The sequence below is a fragment of the Zonotrichia albicollis genome, chromosome 4, assembly GCF_047830755.1.
Source record: "Zonotrichia albicollis isolate bZonAlb1 chromosome 4, bZonAlb1.hap1, whole genome shotgun sequence".
In the NCBI taxonomy this organism is placed as follows: Eukaryota; Metazoa; Chordata; class Aves; order Passeriformes; family Passerellidae; genus Zonotrichia; species Zonotrichia albicollis.
Window position 1 is genome coordinate 70392793 of NC_133822.1, and position 22123 is coordinate 70414915.

Consider the following 22123-nt stretch of genomic DNA (forward strand, 5'->3'; position numbering starts at 1 on the left):
ACATTTTAATGGGGTTCTGTAGCAGTGGGATCTGTCACAGGGCCTGGCACCTTCAAGAACATTTGTGATGTGCACTTTGTTAGCCTGTGCTGGAGGCAGGGTTGGTGGAACCTGTTCAGCACCTACTGCAGCTGAGGGTCTGGACCATGGCCTGGTCCTTTGGGCCACCAGTAGCTTGCAAAGCACCAGATGTGAATCTCTTTTCTGTGTAATCACTGCAGATTTTTGCTCAGGGTACCACAGAGGTGTTCACTAATCTATTCATCAGGTTTTCAAATGCCCCACCAGTGTGCATGAGCTGCTTTCACTCCCATGGAAGATGAGATGGAAAATGTACTTCATACCAAAAGCAGAGATTTTAACAGATGGGGGGTTTATTTCCTTGTTGAAATTCTTTGTAATTGAATGGCTTTTTCTCATAAAGTCAGTTTGGAAATACTCATGTAGCTCTAAGTGAAAATTTTGAAGAACTGAAACAGGGGACCTTGAGAAAACACCAAAGTTTGATTTTCTTATGCTGAGGTTGATTTGCCATTGATGAATTTCCCTTGGAAGTCCTAAGAAGCATGGTCAGATGAAACAAAGAACAGCTAAATAGGAATAAAACTGTGTTCATGTGACCTAGTATATTTATTTTGCCTCAAATCCCAAATGAGCTATTCTGTTTGGGAAGGAATAAAGCTGCTTGATTCTGGTTTGTGGGTATGTGTGTATATATGTATATGTACAAGAGTTTATTTTCTGCAGTCAATGTGAATGCTTGGCCGAATTTACAGAAACAATTGCAGATGTGGTTTTGCATGAAAGGAACATTGAAAATGAATTTATGGAGCCTTACTGTTGGTAATGTATAATTCCAGTGATATGTAACATCTTGGATTAAAGAGGGAGCATGCATGAGGTGTGACAAAGGAGAAATCAATCCTTTGAACTGCACCTTTTGATTTCAATGAAGTCATGCCTGTTTCTAAAAGACCTGAGTGGCACTGAATGCTTCTAAAGCAGAATTAATAGGGGAGCAATGAAAATAATTTCCAAATGTTTTCTGACAGATTTTAATAAAAAACACATTTATTTGTTTTGACTGAAGATAGATTAAGGAACTCTAATTCTCCCAGATATTGCAGTAGAATGCCTATCATACCTGCATTTCACGGGTGCCAGATTAAACAAGTCACATTTAGACAATGAGTGTTGCTTGCTGAGTTGCTTTCAGCTTCAAAAGGGGCAATGGAGAGGTTATGTTTTCACTTCTGAGGTGGAGGAGGTAGAAAGAAAGGGCAATGGTAGTGTTAGGGATACAGTGCATGTCGTGGCATTTAGCCAGCTAATGTGAAATATCCTTTGTGCTTCTCACTGACCAGTCCTTTGCTGACATTTGGAAGGTCCATGCTTTGAGACCAGGGCCTTGAGCCACCTGAAGTGGACACAAATGGGAAAATGAGACACTTGGATTAATGGAGTGCTAGTCACAAAGCTGCATGAAGTCTTGGTTTAAGTCGAAATTTGATGGTTTTGGTGGTAGTATTAAGAAAAATAAAGAGGGTAGTGACAGCAACAACTTAGGTCAGAAGACAATCGAATGTTTAATTGCAAGCACATGGGTGTCATGGTTTGGCATGAGAGACATTGAGGGAACTGATGCAAAGCTTTGCATGCAAACCATGACAATGGGAAACCTTTGTGTAGCTGGACTTGGAAGGGTCCTGAAATTTCTACCAGCTCCTGCAGAACTGGGATTGTGCAGGGTGGGACTGTGCTGGTATCCCACCTTTATTCACCATCCTGGGAGGCTTTTTGGGCTCAGAAAGGGAGGGGACACACCTGAGGGACAGCGTGCAGAGGTCTTGAGAAACGATGGGAAATTCAGCAGATTTCTCTTGTTACAAAGAAACTTCGGCCAAATCCTCTTGCTTCCCTTCAGGTGAATGAGGAAATTGGGAAATTTGCTGTTGTACTAAGAGGGAAATAAGATGGAATGTGCTTGTGTGATGCACTCAGCAGGCATGGCCAGCACAGAGCCTTGTGCTGGTGCCTTGTGAGGGCTGAGTTAGAACAGAGGCTGGGCAGAGTTAAAGAATAAAGCAGAGATTTATTAAAAGGCCTCAATGGATCCACCTTGGGCAGCACAAGAGCCTAGCCAGGGCTGCACCCAAGGTGAACCAAAATGGCCCCAAAATGCACGAGTGGGCACAAGGTCCCTCACTTTTACAAATTTTGGTTAATTTGCATATTGTAATTGTCCAGATACTTTTGGTTTAGGTTATGCAATCCCATCCTGCTTGTTTTTCTCTCTTCAGCCCACGTTGTTTGTGCTTTTGGGTCTGAGATTTGGATCATTTGTCCTTGGTGCCCAGCTAGAGAAGGAATTGTGTTGTCTCCCTACTCTGTGCACAGAGTTCACCATCCCCTAATCTGAAGCTAAGACCCACACACTAAAGCAGCACAGAATCTGAAAATATAAAAGCTAAACCTGAGGCATCAGTGCAGTACATGGCCGTGTCATATCAGTGGATTTGCTTTTGTTTGAAGTTTCTTGGCGTAGCCAGGTTGAAGCTGGTCTAGAAGTTCAGCCTAAACATCACAGAAGGGTGACTGGGAGGTCTTGAAAGACATTTCTTGTTCAAGACTTGAGTAGTAGTTTGCATTTTGCTTGCTGCCAGACTGGCTCATCTGTTTTTAAGACCCCCTGGATGATGAGTTCTCTATGAAACCAGTGCTGGGAATAAGGTGAGGACAGTGTTAAATCTGAGCCACAGCAGGAGGTTATTCTGCTCTCCATCCTGGATTATACAATTATATGGTTGTGTGTGTATTTCTACTCAGCCAATTTATTGTTTGCTTTCAAAAGGCATATTCCCACCAAGCACTAGTAAAATATTTTGTCACATATTTGCAATTACCATGTGCTTTCCTTTGATTTTTCTACCTGGATGAAAGCTTGAAGAAAGAAGACAAAATTTTCAAAGTCTCTCATGGGAGAGGGATTTGCGTGTGTGTACTTTGTTCTGGGAGGGATTAAATGTGGCTGTCCTTGAAGAAAATACTTTTTATCAAGACAATGAAAAACTGAACAAATTTTAGCAATAAAGCATAGTCAGCTGAAGATCAAAGGCATTATGTGAGGTGGAGGGAGGGAGGGAGGGACTGGTATTGCTTTTGAAGGATTTTTTGGGAGAGATGATATTTTCAGGGCACATATTTTGCTGTGATTCTGGTTCAAGCAATCTGGCAATGCAGGTAAAGTCTTCCACAAGTCCCTCTTTTGAACCTGGTGGTGGAAAAACCCCACAAGTTTAATTCAGATTATTTCAGTGGTGTAAAAGCTGAAAAGATGCTCAGGGTCTTGTTTTGAAGTAGAAACAACAAAATGGTAAGTGGTGGATCTTTTCACACTGTGAGAGTAGCCCATCTTCCAGTAATTTGCACATTGGTGTGGATGCCAGATGAATAGAACTGCTTAAATAATTTCAGACATCCACATTTATTCAATAAATACATATATATATATATATATATATATATTTATGCTTCTTTAAAATTTATTAGTGTCTAGGTGAATTTGATGAAAAACATGCCTGAAAATAATTTGGAAAAAAATAAATTGACATATAAAAATATTTTCCATTTTAATTTGAAACTCCAAAATTTTATGTTTAAAATAAAACTAGGGAATTTTCTGTTTTGAGGTTGAATGAAACATTGCTTTTGAAACAGTTTTCTTGGGATAGTTTTCCTCTTTTCAGAAAATAAAACTTTTTTTTGTTTGATACCAACTTATTAAAAATAAGTGTTACAGGGAAATAAACATGCAATCAAAGAGTAGAAAAATGAAATGTCTTTGCATGACCTTCCAAAGTGTGCAAAGACATTTTCCCAAGTGGCTTTGAAGCCAGGCCATGGAGGGGGAGCTGGGTGGAGTGTTACATTTTGTCCCAGGATGTTTATACTCATGAATAATTTTAATCTTAAAAAAGAAGCATTAAAATGTGCACACTCAAAAAAAAAAAAAAAAAAAAAACCCAAACAAATCAAAGGCTTGTAGAAAACACTTTTAATTATTGATATCTCCATCAATAAGTAAAGCAATTTTTGAGTCTTCTGAGGTTCTTTGATTTTATACCATGTACAAAAAATGTGTATTGTATTATATATTTTTGTGGAAATGGGAAGAATTTTTAGATGTTATTGTCAAGTGGTTCTCAGAGGCTGAAAGACATTTTATCATTTCTGGGGAGACAGTGAACAGCACTGAATAAGTGACTTCTTCAAGTGAACCTTCTGTCTGATGCCTCCTTTTCTTGCACTAATATGGCCTTGCTAGCTAAAGGTCAAACTGCTGACCTGAACTCCATTTCCCAAGCGGCTTCCTGAATTTTGGAAGAGAGATTTGGATTGAAAGCTTTCTGAATGTCATGCAGTGGCTGTGCCTCAGCCCTTTCAGAGGAGATGTTACACTGGGATAAACCCTTGACATCCTCACAAGGCATCCATCCATCTGATCTTCATTGCAAGACAGAAAAGTATCCTGAGATTGGGGAAAATCTGCTGCATCAGGGAACTCCTTATCACTGCTGGGCAATCTCCCCAGTGCTCCTGGGGAGGAAAAAGAGGGGAGGAAGAACAGAAATAGTTCTGGATTGCTGTTATTGTCATCCTCAGGCTTCCTCAGCGAGGAAGAGCTCGACCTTTTGGAGATGGGAGGTAGTGCTGAGGACCATGTGGAGGATGGGCTGGGATATTTGGAGAGGGCATGGGGGTAATGTTGGTGCACAGAGCCTTGAGGGATGCAGTGAGGGATGTGCTTGGCTGGGTGGGAGCTGATGAAGGTACACATAAATCAAATATCAAAGCACGTCTGCTTTGGGGAGGCAAAGCAGGAAAAAGCTTTGGGGTTCTTGTTTCTAGCGTGTGAGCTGTCATCCTAACAACCAAATATTTGTTTAAATCCCTGATGGTGACTGTGCTCCACAGACTAAATGCTGCTGCCTGGTAAAGTCTTAATTCCTGAGCACACTGTCATTGCACAGAAACCCAGCGTGCTGCTTTGAACTTGTTCTGTAGTGTGCCATTCCTCCTTTGATCCTTGTCTCCCAGCCAGGGGGAACCACATCAGCCCTGCAACTCACAGTCCTCCAGATTTAGCTGCACATGTGGGCTGAGATGGAAGCGCTTCTGGGGAGAAAATGGAAGATTTGCTGTTCTGGCCTCTTCAAGGGGTACCCAGCACAAGATTGACGAAATAATCTGTTTACAACTTGTTTTTTAGATGCACGGTCTAACTGAATTTATAAAAAGGCAGCAATTGTAATGTCTCTATCAGATTTGCAAAATTAATCTTTCCCTTGAATCTCCACAAAACAACCCCAGACGAACGTGAGGAAAATCGCATCAGCAACATCAAAAATTTAAATCCCCCAATCTGGGAACAAATCAAGAAGAAAAATATCCCCAGGGAAAGTAAACTAATAAAATAACCTCCACAAAACCCCCTGCCCTCAGCAGTGTTTTAATCCAAAAAAGGGGGCAGAAAAAGCCACAAATTCCCTGAAGCCAAGCAAGGCTTTGCTGGTGCCAGTGATTTTATGGGGAGGGCACTTGGCAGGAACATAAATAATGCCATGAGACATATCTCCATCTGCAAACAGAGCCCTTCAAATAATGCCCAAATACACCTTGGCTTGGTTTGCCCCCAGCTGCAAGCAGCTCCTGAGCCACCTTTGGAAGTTTTGGGCTTTTTCTGTGAAGTGAGGGGCTGGGAAAAGTGGATTTTGGGGGCTGGGATTGCAGAGGAAGCTGAGGCCTCCAGCCCTGCACAGGAAGCAATCTCAGAGCAGGCCTTAAATGCCAGATTCCAGGCAGAGTTTAACTAACCACTGACAGCTCTGTAAACAAAGCAGGGACAAAAAGAGAACAGCTTTCCCTTTTCTGGTAGTCATTTTTGGTTTGGGGGCTGCAGGGGAATTCTGTAATAGTCGGCTTGATGGGATATAAACCGAGGCTGGGAAGGCTTTGTATATGAAGAACTGTAAAGGGGAAAATACTTCATGGACTAAATCATAAAGAAGAAGGTAGGGCACGGGCAAAACGCGCGGATTCAGCTGCAAAAAAAGTATTGCTGCTCTTCGTTCTTTGAGCAGGGTTTGTACAGAGTTTGACTTCCCTTGCTGGTATTTAAAAGCAGTGGCTTATTTTTCTTGTTTCCCTTTACTTTTTTTCTTCCCCTCCCCTCTTTTCTCTTTTCTTTTTCTTTCTTCTCTCGTTTTCTCTTCACTCTCTTTCTTCTGCGTTTCTGAAGGTGGGGGTGGGAACAGCCTGCTGGGGACTAACTTCTGCAGAACTTTTAATTATCTGTGCAGCTAAAGACAACAAGAACACTCTTGTGCAGTGCTTTTATTGCTTGCGGTGAAAAATTGGAAGCTGGAAGTTAAAAATCCTGCTGAATTGTTGCTTTTGTTAGTGGAAAAGACCTGTGACGTTACAAATAGCTAGTCTGTGGCTAGCAGATGTATACAGTCCTTGCCTGAAGCATGTTGATTTAATTTTAACTAGGAAACTAAACGCAGGCACGGGCTATGTTTATCCTTCAAGACGTTTCATTAATCTTGTTTATCTCAACAATACTGAGGAAGTCGACTTTTTTGATGGAAAAAGAAAATTGTTACAGCAGAGCTAAGGCAGCAAAACAAAACTAAATGGACTCAGTTGGTTAGTTGCATGCCTTGTGCTTTCACTCTAATCTAAGTGCGCATCTCCCTTTTAGATTTGGATCTTCCCAGAGCTTGGAACGCTTAAACACCCACCATGGATGACTTTGAACGCCGCAGAGAGCTCAGGAGGCAAAAGCGTGAGGAAATGCGCCTGGAAGCAGAGAGGTGAGTTACTGCAGCTGGAAAATGGTGCTGGTGCCTGGCCTTTGATTTGCAGTGGCTGTGAGAATTTCTGCCTTAGCTTTCAAAGAGTCCTTGAGCTAAAGATATGTGCCAAAATATCAGCTTCAGTTAATATTGTGGGTTTTGTGTTCTCTAATTTCCTTAGACTGCTGGAAATGTCTGGCTCCTAGTTAATTTGCTACATGGATAAATGTAAACAGCAGAGGTGGTGGAATATGGCATAGAAATATGGCAATATTTCTATGGAAATCATAGAAAGGAAAGCTCATCCTCAGATGCTGTGTGAGTGCTGTGCAGAAGGGATTGTGTTTGCCAGATATTTATATATCAGATATTATATATACTAAAGGTAAAGTTATATAAGTTGAAAACTGGGATACAATTGGTATATGTAGCATATGTGTGAATTGTCTGCCATTACTGGGCAGTTGCTGTTGTGTTTGTACTGCCTGCTGCTTTTTATTCATTTTCAGTCACTTTATGTGGGCAGCAAGAGCAGCATTTGCTGTCACTTGTCACAGATTTACTTTGGTGAAATGAGAGCAGAATTTGATGTGGGTATGACGATATCAATTTTTGAAAGAAATACCATGAAAATAGTGGAAATGACATTTCATTGACTAAACCCATTTTACACCTGTACAGTCCTGTTTGCTTTAATGAAATTTCATGATTTACACTGGTGTAAGCAGGGAGGAAGGCTTCATTTATTTTTGAAATGTCTTCAGTGATAAAAAGATTTGATTTAGCTTATTAACGCTGCATTGATTTAAAAAAAAAAGAAGCTAGGTTTAAGCACATTTTGTTCTAATTTTTGTACTTAATTCTGAATAGGGACTTCATTTTCATTTCTTCTTCTTTGAGCAAAGCTGTTAAAGGAAAGGCCAAGACCTTGGGGGTTGCTGGGAATAGAGGCCTTGGGTGGTCTGTGGAGGATGTTAGGGACTGTAGTTTGGGATTTTCTGTAGAAAAATGCCACTTGACTCCTCTTTGAAGACCTCCAGGCTCTCGTTGAGCATTCAGAGGCTGCAGGGTGACCTGGGTATCAGCTCTGTGGTGTGGCTGGTTTGGGCAGGCAGGGACAGCCCCAGGGTTGGGGACAGTGGGCTCTGCCCTTGCCATTCCTGGAGCTGAAACCCAGGGTGTCACCTATGTCCCATCCTAGTAAAAGGAAATGTTTTGTCTATGTCTGGGGTGCCTTGTTGGGGTTTAGTGTGGTGCTTTCATGGAGAGGGTAGCTTGGTGGCAGCCTGGCTGGAGGAGAAGGGCTTGGGCCTGTGTGGGCCTGTGTCCCTTTTCCCCTAATCACTGCAGATGTGCTCCATGCCCTTTCCCACACAGTTGAAGGCTTTCAACAGTAAATTACTGTACGCTAAATCTTGCTGTCCTCCCTTTGCTGCTGCCAGCTTCAAGCATTCAAGCACAATGACTCAGACCCCTGAAAAGTCACAAGACTGCTTTAAAAATCTCAGGATCTTAAAAATAATTTAGTCTGGCCTTTTTATTTTTGGTTTGCCTTAACAATAACAGAGCCTGATTCTCAAGTTGGGGTGTGAAACTGGGAGCTGAGACCTCCCAAATCCTGCCCTCAAAGAGAGGGCAAAGTGGGGCAGGAGCTGAGCTGAGCATCTGCCCCTGTTGCAGGGCTCACACAGAGGGAAGGGAAGCAGCACTGGGGCTGTTATTAACGAATGAACATGTGATGCTGCATTGGTTTTGGCAAATTCAGATTTTTGGGGATTTGGGAATCATCTTTACCTTTAATAATATAACCACAACATGTTCACATGTCATAAGCTGCAGAAATCTGCTTGCCAGACTTGCCTCTGAATGCTTTCAGGTGTTTTATGAAGTGGGTTGTGCAGCATGGAGGTTGGAAATGTTCCTTCATAAGCAGAGACCACTTCCCCAGCCCTCCCATCAGTGGCTGGAGCCTTGCTGTGGGGAATCCAGCACTGGTTGAAGGCATTTCTGCTGGGAGATGAAGAGATGGATATCTGTGTAGGCTATAACGTGCTTGCCAGGTCTCTCAAACACTGTTTAGACTTTGAGTAGAACAGCAAAGCCAGAAATGCCAGCAGCCGTTCCCACCAGCAGTGTTGTAACTCAGCATTTTGTCTTTTCCTGGGATAAATGTCCATTGGAAGCCTGTCTTTCTAGCTGGATGCTGTGCCCAGGAAAGACTGAGGGGTGAAAATGCAGCAGTATGGACTCCTGCACCAAGTGGCTTGGTGTTATCATGCCTTCAGCAGAGCCAGAGGCTGTGTTGGAGTGGTGAGGATACATGAGCTGTCAGGTTCCCAAGTGTTTGTGATGCTGGGGCCACTCATGTCCAGCTATTCAATATTAGGAGAAGCTCAGTTTAAGATCAGTCCTTGAGGTCTGGTGCTAGGCTTTGTGTTTTGGGGGTTTTTTCCATTTTCCATGTTGGAAATGATACTTTGTTGTGCTTTGTATTCTGGGTTCATATGCTTAAGACTGATCCTGACGAGTCATTTTATCTTTTGAATACCAACATTGCATTTCACCTCTGGTGCTGTGGCTAGTAGTTCATGCAGAGGCAACTCAGATAAAAATTGACACCAACCTAAAAACAAAGTGAGGGGATTTTTTTGCATTTTAAGTTTGTATAATTTCAAGGTACTCCAGACATTCTGGATTCCCCACGCAGGCTGACTGTGCCCACCCAGAAATGTTGTCCAGCCAGAGTTATTTTTTTAAACTATTTATATTTGTCTGGATCTCTGGAGGCCTGTCAATGTGTTTGGAGCAGCACTGCAGACCTGTCTAGGGGGCACATTTCCAACAGCAGACATGTGGGACTTTGTCCAGCTCTCTCCCAGGCTGTCAGATTTATTGCATGTGCTTAGCCTGGCAGGGACCCAGCAGCAACTCAGGTACCTTGGGGGGAAGGAGACTTTTCAGGCACAGCCTGGGAAAGCCAGGACAAAGTATGGCAGTGTTAACTTGTGCCCATCTGGCAGCATTCTGTATCTGCTGTGAGGTCAGGGAAAAAAGGAAAACCTCCAGCTGTTGGGGTGATGGGATGTGCTGCATCTTTAATTGCTCTATGGCAAAGCTGAGGCTTTGTGCTGTCCCCAGGGCCAGAGGAATCAGCCTGGAGCCAGAGGGAACCTTTGCACTGATTTCAGTGGCCTTTGGATTAAGCCCTACCTGAGTTATTCCAGCCAGCTGATTTATGAGGCAGTGGCAGCCCTGGAAGGAGCTGGGTGAAGGCTTTGCCTTCCCAGCACAGGGTACATTGTGTGCTGGGGTGTCAGGGCTGTCACAGAAGGGAGCTGCACGTAGCTGACAGGAAGAATCCCGCGTGGAATTGGAGCACAGGGGACTGACTTCTTTCAGCAAGGGAAAAAGCAAATACCACCTGCTGCTTTGTGCCTCTTCCTAGGCAGTAAAAGATGTTCTCTTGAACAAAACCATCGGGTTTTGTCATTTTGATGTTGTAAGTGATGCTGGAGGAATTTAGCCTGGAGCTGGGTAGGGTTTGTGTGTGTCTGCAGGGGTGGTGCTTTCTGAGTGTCTTGCTGGTCCACTTCAGTCTGCTGCAGCTGCACTGAAAAACTGAGGTGAAATACTTCTTGTAATGACAGTGGACCTAATTCCTTGACTTCAGCATAACTGAGAGCAAAAATCAGCCCCTTGAACTCTCTAAAGAATATTTCTCAGGTTAATCTATTGAGCACTTAAGCCTCAAATTTACAAGTGGCTGATTTGCAATTGAACCAGCAATGAATTTTCACTTCTACTCCTTGTGGTTGTTGTTTTGTTTGTATTTGCTTTTCATTTGTTGATTTTATTTATTTTTTTTTAAATTATACTAGGAAGCTGATCCAATTTGCTCCATTGTCACTACTGCAGACTTCAGGAAGGTCTTAGGGGCATTGTCAGGCTAGCCTCCATTTAGCTGAAGCTTAAATTTGAATCTGAACCAGAGTTTTGCCCTGTGTCATGCTCTTCCCTGTGGCAAAGAGAAGGGGTTAACTGGATCAAGTACTATTACTAGTTATTTACTAGTAATTACTATATTCACCCTAAAAAATGTTATGTTAGTAGGGCATAGAGAAAAACACTGCCACAAAGCTGTATGGCTCCTGATATCATTAATTTCTAAAGGCAGTGGTTAAAGATTTCTTTATTTTTTAAAAAAAGATCCTGCAGGTTGGGGATGGCAGCAACCTCCAGGAGGTTAAAAATCTCCTGGGTTAGTAAATTGCTTAATTCAGTTTAGGCTAAAACAAGACATGTGGTTAATCCCAACTTGGTACAACTGGAAAAGAAGTTAAATGAATTTCAGTTTCGATCCATGAAGGTGTGTAGAGAACCAGAAAGCTATTTCTGGTGTTTTTTGCTGCCTCTGTTGAGCTTGCTATAGCTCTGGCAGCACAAAAAGGGCTAATTCAGCAAGTTAAGAAGGTCAAACCAGCAGGGTACCTCTTTGCAGGACAATGAGAAGCACATTTTTTATCTCCTGGAGAAGTTAAGACTGGACACATTTGTGTCCATGGCATCTTAATGCTTCTGGAGAGCAAGGAAGTGTCATCTTTGCCAGCCACAGAAAGTAAAAAATGCCCTTCGCCTGTCCAGGACAGTGAGGGTAAGGCTGTGCTCATGTCAGGTCAATGTGAATGACCACAAATAATTTTTGAAGCTGTTTCATTCCTACAATGCAGTTAGCCCTGGTATGGGGTGTACATTAGTGAGAAATGTTAGACAGTACGGAGTTTAGGAATTACACAAAAATTGTTCCTTTCTGGTTTCCTTTTTCTTGAAACACTAGGAGTTGCCCATTTCTTGTTCTCAAGCATCTGGTTATGTTTTTATGAAGAGTTTTCAGAGATTATGCTTCAATTCAGGTTGGTGTTGAGGAAAGAAGAATATGATCTTAATACAAGTTTTCAATGAGTGCATGTTTGACCATAAGAGAATCTGGCTCCATATGTGTTCCATGTAATTTCCCAATGTTCATGTTTTATTTCAGAATTGAATTTCCCCACAAGTCAAGCCTCTGTCCTCCTAAGGGCTGTGCTCCTGTCTATTGCAAGTCTCTTTTTCCACTAGAAAAAACCTACAGTTGTTTTATCTCTCCATGAACTTCATATATCCTGAAGTTGCAAATATTTTGGGGATTTGTTTGTCTTTCTGTAAAATACTCACTTTTTGCTAGAGCCAAGACATGACATCTTCTGCCCAGGAGTAAAATATCGAGGCACTGAGTAAATAAGATTAGAGATGCGTGAGAGTTGAGAACAAATTGAAGCAGAGTGCTCCAGCTGTTAACCTGTCTTCACAGCTGCCTGGAATTCCAGGACTGACAGGACATATTTGGGTTGTTGAGGTGGGTTTGGCCCTTCACACTGAATCTGTCGTGCAATTTTTGGAGTTCATTCTCAACCCAGGCAGAAGAGCATGACCCAGTGGCTCACTAAAACCTTCTCTACTGCAGGCATTCTCAAGTGCGAGTGGATGCTAAACAATTCTTTGCTATCGCAGCATTTCAAATGCCCTGGAGGAAATAATCAGATGTATGGAAAGCTTGGTAGAGTTTAGTAGTTAATTTTTTTTTGTGTTTTTCAGATTGCATTTTCTTTAAAATGCAAGAGAAGTGTTTCATGAGAGCAGTTTTGTTCTTCCAGAGAGTTAGACATACAGAGCACAGACTTCACTGAGCTGAACCCACTGCAATTCCTGAACAGACAACAAAATCAGCTCCTTAATATTTCATATGGTAATCCAGATTTTGGATTATAGTATGTTAAAATCACTCTGTAATCTGTGTACTCTGTATTCTGTACCAGCCAAGCTTTTAGGAGAACAGCTTCAACCTAGCACCCTGACAGTTGGCAAAATGCCCCATCTTTCATCTCTTGAAAACACCAAGGAATTTTGGAAATAATTGGGTCTAAAAGAGTCCCCTCCAATCCTGTAATCAGGTAACCCACCTACTGCCAGTGGATAACCTGCCTTTGTTTCCTACTGTAAATTTATTAGCTTTAACTGGACTGATGTCCTTTGTGAGCTGGACCTTATTTAAATATCTAAGAAATACAGGCATGGAGGCACAGATTTTTGTGCTTATTGTTGATAATTCTGACAAGTATGCCTGCTTAAAAGAGCACCATGTGAGGAGCCATATAACATGGGATTTAATAATGATTTTCAGGATTAGACCAAAACATAGGCACTGCACAAAGAAAATCATGAGCCTTAAGAAATGTAGCTGATATAGTACAAATAAGTGTCAATGGCTTTCCTGCCATGTTTATGTTGAAAAATTACATCTGTGTAGTATTTTAGATGCAAGTTGGCAGTATGCAGTCTGTTAAGCCAGGGCAGACTGCAGCACTTTTGCATCTCTGCCCTTCAAACAGTCTAAGTCATATCTGCCACCAGAATTTTCTCATACAAAAAACTTCAGATACTTGAAATGCAAAAAGGCTGTGTCAATGAACATTGGCCTAAGGTTGTGAAGACACAGAGACTTCAAACTCTCTGTGCCATCCACAGCAGGGTACAGAGCTTAACTTCTCTTATCTCCACATGGCAGAGACCAAAGGCATTGTTCTAAACTGACTCAGAGTTAAAAAAAATCTGTTCTTGGTCCCTGGTCTACTTCTGTCAGACTCTTAGGCAGGGAAATCCCTCTATTTCTGTATTTCTTCCTAGACGATAAGGATGTAAATGATCTCTCAGCTGCTTAGTAATTTTCCATGTGCCTGATAGCCACAACTAGTGCAAGTGGCAGAGTTAAATTAATTCACTGTATAAAGCATTCTCACGCCATAAGAGTTTACCTCACCATGTCCTTACAAATGAGTTGCCTGAAAAATCTGCATTAACCCTTCTTTTGACTAAATAAGGCCTTATATTTAATAGTGATGCTCAGCAACAAATTTCATTTAGTTTAAAGAAAAGCAAAGGGAATAGTGCGTTGTTCCCATACAGAAGAAGCTGATGGTTGAATATCCCTGTGTCTTAGGAAAGGTTTAAAAACAATCTTCAGGCAAATATGTTTGATATATTTACCTGCAGTAATGTATTCTGTAGGCTGCATATGTGTATTGCAAGAGTCTGGACAGAAGAATAACTAATGTCAGCCTTTAAAACTGCAAATTTGCAGACTTGGAATGATATCTCTTAGTTATCACATTTAAATGCCTTCTTCTAAGAGAACAAGAACATTGTTGAGCTTATTGCTTAATCATGTTACTTTTTTTCAGGGCATTCTGGGCTCAGAATGATAGAAATTATCAGGCATGAGAGAAATTGCAGTTATTGCCCAGCTGTAAGACTCTTTAAGGAGTAACATGAAAATAAATTTAGCCACAGTATTTCTAGGAGCATCTGCTTCTCAGTGTGAGTTTGCATTTTATTAACGTCTTTATGATCTAATATCTGAAATTAAACCAGATAATCAGGGGATGAGACTTCCCCTTAAAAAGCTGAGGCCAACTGGTTTGCAGGGATAATAGATGAAATGAAGTCAAATGCTAACAAGTTTTACACACGAATAAGCAGAGTTATGTAAACACCATCAGATTGCTGGCAGCCCAGGCAAAGCCATCCCTTCACAGCTCAGTTCAAAGAACCACAGAGGAAAAATGTGATTTACAAATGAAACCCCGAGCTGATTTCAACTTGCAGAAGCATCTCATTTGGTCAATTAGCTTCTGCATTTTTGGCGTTGAGCCTTTAAACAAGTTTTTAATTACTGAAGATAAATGTTTATAAGCAGCTTTATTTCTCTCATCGTAACCTACTTATTAGCTCGTGCTAAACAAGGAGAATCCCTCTTGCCAGCAGATTGTCCTTGCATGATCAAGGTCTTTCATGGCATGAAGGAACTCATCAGGTGGCTGTGCTTCTTGGGATAATTAATTCATCAGCACACAGCTCAGGAAATGTTCCTGGCCAGAAATAATGTCAGTGGGCAACCAGACATTGGGGAAGAAGTGTGGTGACAGCAGAGTCCCCAGGAGCCTGAGCAGAGGAACAGGACAACACAGTGATAAAGCCACAGATTAGGATCAGTAGTGCTTGTGTTGGTGTTGCAGCTGAACCCTCCTCTTCCTCGGGAGCAGCGAGGGTGATGGGAAGTGGAAGAGTAAGCAGGATGCATTTCTTTTTGTTTATTGGAGAGTATAAACCAGTGGGTAGTGTGTGTGACAGTGAAAGGTTAGCTTCATGTTGGTTGACATTAAGGAAATATAAATAGATGCTGTTTTGCTCCTTTTTATGTCAAAACTTGTTGGTTGGTCCAAATAAACTTGTTTATTAATAGTCTTTGCTAGATAGTCTTGAATAAAAGGCCAGCAAGTTTGTCATGCTGGCATAGAAAATCAAGGGAAGGCTGCAACTCAACAGCAAGTTGTGACTATCTTTTGATTAGGGATTTTGGTTTTTGGGTTTTTTTTCTCTGACATTTTTCTGAAAACATGCCTCAGTTTCCTTTCAGGTAGGTTGTGACCCATTTTCAATGCAGACATAATTGAAGCAGACAGCAAGGACTGCTCTAGCAAAGGTTGTCTTCTAGGTGGGCTGAGTTCCTTGTGCTGAGACCAGAAGAGGTGCTCTAAATTGGTACCCAAAAGCAGAGCTGCTTCAAAGGTGTGGTGAAGTTACTGCTCCATACTGCTACTTCCCTCTTCCACCAGCCTGAGACCACATTTTGGTGTAGGCAACATTTTGGTGTATGGATTGATTGATTGATTGAATTGAGCAAATACTCCCTTCTTAGTGAGGCCTCTTTGACCTGATGCATGCATATCATGGCAAATTTTAAAGTCAATTAAGTGGACTTATATTTGGAGAAATATATCTTTTGAGGTTGGGAGGTTGTGTTTGAGCAGAATTCCAATGAGCAGACAGTGTTAACAGGAGCAAGCTGGTTTCATTTATAACACTGTCAGCCCTCTAGTGATAGGGAGAAGATCAGATACTCAGTGTATCAATCCTGGGAATTTCTGAAAGGCAGAGTTATAATTACAATGGTGAGAAAGATATAGGGCTGAAGTTGGCTCCAGAGCAGAATGCTTACTTAATGTAAAGAATAAAACTATTTCCATCTGTGGCTTTTAGCAGAGAAAAGAAATACGGTGGTATAAATGGCTTTAAATGAAATGGACCTTTTGGGGAGCAGGGAAAAACAACAAGCAGGAAACCTCACAAATTTGTTTTTTGATCTTCACCTGAATTCCAGAATTGTTACTCAAAACATAGCCATCAGATTTTCACAGAAATGCTTGCACCTGGGATGTGAACCACCACAAACGCTGCTTCTATACCTTCCACTTTTCAGTGCTATCATTTCTTCAGAGGACCAGAGCACAGCAGAGACTGGAAATCCATAAACAGAAGGGTTTTTTTGGTCCTTCTGCCCCCTCATGAGATGATTATATCATTGTATTGGCATGTCACATCTTGCCATCCCAAAGACTTCAACCTGCAGTGTGTTTTGTCCCTTTTTCTCACATAGAAAATATTTGGCTAGAAATGAAAAAAAAAAAAAAAAAAAAGAAAATTTGGTTTATTTCCACGGGAATAGGATTATGCAGTTTCTTCAGAAGAGGCTTCAAGCTGAACAGTCCTCAGAGCTTTTACAAGTTCATTTTCAGCCCACACAAAATGACAAGCTTGTTCTGGGCACTGTTGCCTAGATCATTCCCGAGATTCTCCAGCAGCCACTACTTCAGTGTCTTAATAAGGCAGTGCCAGAGCTGGGAAGGACAAGGAGATGGATTTTCTAAACACTGGCTACCCGTGGATTCCTTTTATGGTCCAGCTTGCACAGTGGGGTATTCCTCTGAAGGTCAGGACACGGATAACAAAGTGCTTCCCACTGCTGCTTATTTTTTGAGTGTTTGCATCATTTGTCTGGTGCCACACATCCAGGCTGTTCTGAGAAGGAGAAAGAAATACTTGGGTAGGGAAGTGTGGAATAAAGGGGAAAAAGCAGGGCCTGAAGTTCTGTACATTTGGCACTGATGCTATTGCTGCAGGATGGATGGATTTGTGACTATCAGGATGGATGGATTTTGCTGTTATTTCACAAAAAACCTCCCTCAGATTGTCCTCTGCAGGATTTCAGGGATCAGGCCATCCCACAGCAATACCAAGGGCAAATTTTCATGTCATGGCCATGAATTTGGCTCTTCCTTCTCCTAGAAAAATGAGATAGAGTGCTAATGACCTTTTCAAACCAGTGAGTTATGATAGCTGGAGGGTTTGTCTGTGCTGGAATGCCACAAGAGGAATTTGTTTAAGGAAAAGATTTAATTCCACCCCCCCCTTCCCCCTTTCTCTTGTACAAGCTGGAGAGTCTTTTCTCTCATTAGCATGTAATCATCTTAGACTGGAGGACTGAGTAAGTTCCTTCAGGGCTATATTCTCATTTCTCACCCAAATTTTTGCTGGCATGGATGAGTCATTTCAATATTCTAACAAGAAGGAATATATTGGTGATTAAATTAATATGAGAAAACCTCCTACTAAGTAATGAAAATATCATCATGTTTTTTCAATCCTGAATATAAGTGGAGGATATACATAAATTGAATGAAGAAAATATATCTTCGAGGCAAACCTGATGTGTTCAGGCAAATCCAATGGACTTGTAATCTAATTTTTAGTTTACTGATTATTATCAGATGGCCTAATAAAGTACCTAATAAACTATGAAGATAATGAAAGACTTCAGCTGTGTCACTAGCTCTGACACTGTTTGAGTGAAGAGAAGTGCTTGAAGGTGTTGTTTTGGTGACTCATATCTTGAAAGTCTTTCTTCATCTGTTTCTGTGTTTCTCTTTGCTGGCTCCATCCTGATTTCACCTATGGTGCTCACATCATCCTTACAATGAGATCCTGATGTTCTGCCTTTGATATCACCACAGGTCTTACATGCTTGTGGTTATGCTGACTTGGGAGGAAATGTGACTTCTCAGTCTGTTGGCTGTGTGGTTTTGCTGGATAGAATATCTTGCTTTGAGGAGATAAAGGCATAAATGCACAGAAGTGGAGCAAAGACCACAAAACATGCAGTTTAGCTGATGAAAGCTTTTAACCTCCTGTCTTTGCTTGGAGATAACAGAAGAATTCTGAAATTCAAGCGAATAGAAATGAAAATGTTTTAAAGCAGGGTAGGTCTATGAGGAAAGGGTTGGCTGCCAGTTAAACTCATTTAACAGGCCATGCCATACATTCAAAGCTATTCCATGTTAAATTGCATTCTCTTCAAGGCTTGCCCTTGTTTCAGTCTGAATCCTGTTTTTGGTGGTTGTGCATGTTTAACAATTACTCTGGATTTGAGGGATTGGTATAACTGAGAGCAGGGTTCTTCTGTCCCATCCTCATTCTACTGCTGGCAGAAATTCTGGTAAGATGTCTTGGTGACTAGCAATGACTTTTCCATCACCAGCCCATCTTCATTTATTTATTGGTTGTTCTTCCCTCAGCTTGGGCTGTACCCTGTCATCAGTTTCCAAGCCAAATTCTTTATGGAAGCCAACAGGGAGTCCCTGCGCAAAGGGAAATGACATAATGTTGCCCTTTAGTCCTACCTACAGAGAAGCAGGCTTGGGAAATGTACAGATTTTCCTAATTAGCCAGCACTGAATTTACAGCATGTGTTCATTTTCTATTGACATCCGGCAGCAACCCAACACGTTGTAAATTCGGCCGCTTGTATTCCAGACAATTGTTTTCAATCAAAATATTCTGGATGTTGTCTTTATTTGCCTTGCATATGGTAAATGTTGGGGTCTTCAGTGCTCTGAGGTAAAGAATGTGCCATTTTAATGGGCAACATGAAGTGTTCTCGACTAAAAATGTTTCCTTGTCCCGTTGGAATGTGTGATTTTGTAGGCTGCCACCTTTTACTGCATTTTGCTGGAGATGTGTGTCTCTATAGTTTGTGAAACCCTTTTGATATGAAAGATGCTTCTGTGAATGTAAGCTGTTATCATGTGAATTGTCACCTTCCACAAGGAAAGGGTTTCTGTGTTCATGGCCTGCTTCTGTGGTGCCTTCAAGCTGTTCTTCTGCAGCACATGATAAACTGAGTTGCAGAATGGGTTTAAAATTGAGACTTTCCTAATAGGACAACCTCTTTGCTAGTTAGAATTCAGACTCTTTAAAGCTTAAATGCTTAATTAGATGAAGTAAGGATGTAAGAATAAACATAAAGAAATGCGGCCAGGGCAGACTGCTTGAAAGGTAGCTGAAAGTGATTCCTTCTATTGGGAATAGTAACGGCATTTTTTACTGCTTTTGCTCCTCCTTTTAGCACTGTGGTGCTTCTCATGATGAAAGCTGCTTTGTACACCTCTATAACTAGAGCTTCTGGCATTTTATCAATTATTTACTAAATGTATATATGTGTATATACATCTATCTATCTATACATATATATATCTCATCCTTTTAGCAGGGTAGTTCTGTTCCTTTACCTTTCCAAATGGGGAATGAGGAGGGACTCAGCCACAAACCTATCAGAAGAGAAGTATTAGTGCTTTTTGCTTGCCTCTTTGCTTACCACATCTTCTCCAGGCTGCAGAATTGGGAGAATGATGTGCAAACCATCCAGGCCCACAGCTTTTAGCACCTGCACTTCAGCACAGGCCACTTTTAGAAGGAGAAGCCATGAAAAGCAGCCTTGGTCACAGACTTCAGGAATCATTCTCCAGAAGTTTTAAGGTCTTTGGAGGTTGTCTCACCTCTGTTACATCTAATAAGGACTCTGTGTATGTTTTATGGCAGGGAAAATTGCGTGTGGAGCCATTGCTTATCTCTGCCACTGGCTGTTGGCTCCTGGCTGTGATAGGGAGATCTTGCAGTGTGTCTGCTGATAACTTCTCCTGGCAAGTGAGGCTGATAAGGTGGATACCCTGATAATGCTGGGCTGTTGGGTGGCTGGTACTGAGATGGCATGAGCTGTGGGCTTTTATGGAGCTGTTGTGCTCTTAATAAACCTTTTCAGAAGCTGGAGAGGAGTAACGCCTCCTTGTAACTCCTTTCCACCTGGATTTTGTGGGATTTCACCTCTACAGGTTTTGTTTGAGGAGACTGAAGGGTGTTTCAAATGCCTGTGTGAGCTTTGGAGTCACATCTTGAATGGTCAGTGGACAGGGCGCTTTAATGTTGCTGAGCATGTGTGAGAGAGGAGAACATGGGGGACATCTGGAGACTTATTCTGTCCAAAACTAACAAACATGATGCTGCATCTTTGGGAAAGCAATCAGAAATTAGGGCAGGAGCAATACCAGCCCCTTTGACTGGAGGTGCTCTTCTGCACATTTGTGAACTGGATGAATCATCTGGGACAGCAGCTATGGCTATATCAGATAGTATTTTTTCCCTGGTTTTGTCTCTTTTCTCCTTTCCTTTTCTCCTTTCCTTTTCTCCTTTCCTTTTCTCCTTTCCTTTTCTCCTTTCCTTTTCTCCTTTCCTTTTCTCCTTTCCTTTTCTCCTTTCCTTTTCTCCTTTCCTTTTCTCCTTTCCTTTTCTCCTTTCCTTTTCTCCTTTCCTTTTCTCCTTTCCTTTTCTCCTTTCCTTTTCTCCTTTCCGACTTCCACCTCCCTAGCCTGGTTCCCCATTATTTACCAATTAAATATGCTGAGAGCAGTGAGCTGTTGACCATGAAATCAGGGAGGGGGGCTGTGGGGTAATAGTTGTTATCCTGTTCCAAAAGCTGTAATATGGATACCAGAACGAATGAGAGGCAGATGGAGAGGATGCTGTTGAGTTGCCATTGGTAGAACAGAATGTTCTGCACTATCCAGCCATGGTTGTTGCAAACCATACAGTATGAGTGAAATGTGGATGTCAGTCTGGAGCTCTTGTGGGGTTCTTGGGCTCCTCATTACGTTGCTACACTGTGTGTGATTGATTACACTGCCATTTAAATTCCATGCCTCAAACCAGCTTATTTTGCTGCAAAGAGTTTGCTTCCACTGAAAGTTGCATGCAAGTGAAGAGAGTATTATCACTCAGGCACTCCAAGGTGCCTGTCTGCTGTTCCTGCTGCCACTAAAATTCTGATTGACTTCATTACAGAAACTAGATTAAATGCTTGTAGGCTTGTTTTCCATGAAAACCTGCATGGCTGGTGGGGAGCTAGGAAAGAGTGCTGAAAACTGGGAATGCTTACCCCAAACCCTTTCTCATGTATGAAATTGAAGGGGAGGGGGACAAATTCTACATTTCCTGCACGGTGACAATGAGCAGCTCTGGTTTTCTCCAGATGGAGAACGTTTTCTGATGATTGCTCCATTGAGACATAAGGATAGAGGCCTTGCCTTCACTGAGCTGTGACCCTGGTGTCCTTAAATTGTGCTTAATAACTCCTCTTTTGTTGTACTTCAAATCAGTGTTTTTCAGTACTATTTGGAGTCACAAATTGGAAACCAACATCAAAATCTTAAACAAGTTTCAAGGTCATATTTAACTTAAGATGTTATTCTTTTCCTGAAAAGTAACTCAGTCCAAATAATGACTTTTAAAAGTCTTTTTAAAACTCAAATATTAACTTGAATTGAAGGAGCCAAACTGAAACCAAACCAAAGCTGAGCTGAAAAGTGTACATCTGTTGAACTTTATGAGCAGAGTTGTACTGCAGAGTTGCTTACACCTGTGCAAGGGAAGGGAAGGACCTCTGCTCTGAAATTCTTGCTGTCTTAATTAACACAGGGTGTGCACAGCTGATTGACATTGAAATGGCAGAACATACAGTCAGGCAATTACAGATAACACAAACTGTGGTCAGGACTCATCAGATTGACTGTGGAGTCACTGGCAAATGTGACTCAGATGCAGGGATTTCACTGAAGGATGAGTTTTATAGGAAGAGCTAGAAAGGAACAAAGCAAAATCTCTCACCTACTTCTACACTCCAGGATGTTGCTGCTTGCCTGAGACAAAAAGGAAGGACACAAGTCCTTGGGGGGAGTTAAGGTGTGAGGCATTTGTTAGACTCATCTAATGGGACACAGGCCTTTTATCATGTACAGGTGTGGGGATCCCTTACCCCACCTGGATCACAGGTGTACCTTGTTCTAAAAAAACATTATCATGAATTATCTAAACAAAGCCTCCTGTGGATTTTAAAAGTATATTTACAAGCAATTTTATTTTTCCTTGTTCAAGGCTGAAGGCAACCAAAACAATAAGAAGTTGGGAAGTGCTGGGAGCGGTCAGACCAACTGTAGTTAAAAGATTTA

General features: G+C 41.7%; 1 protein-coding gene across 9 annotated transcripts in view; it reads left to right on the forward strand.

The window, feature by feature from the left end:
* Positions 1-22123, forward strand: part of CALD1 (caldesmon 1) — a 162338-nt gene that overhangs the window by 78232 nt on the left and 61983 nt on the right. For 7 of the 9 annotated variants that reach the window (XR_012580132.1, XR_012580133.1, XR_012580134.1 and 4 more), the window contains one exon: positions 6764-6875. Coding sequence is in view for 6 of the 9 variants with exons in the window: in XM_014275960.3 (XP_014131435.2) it covers positions 6805-6875 (71 nt within the window). In the remaining 3 variants the exon portion in view is untranslated. Of the gene's footprint in view, positions 1-5802; positions 6142-6763; positions 6876-22123 lie in introns of those variants that run through there. The other 2 variants (XM_074540059.1, XM_074540058.1) reach the window with 2 other exon arrangements.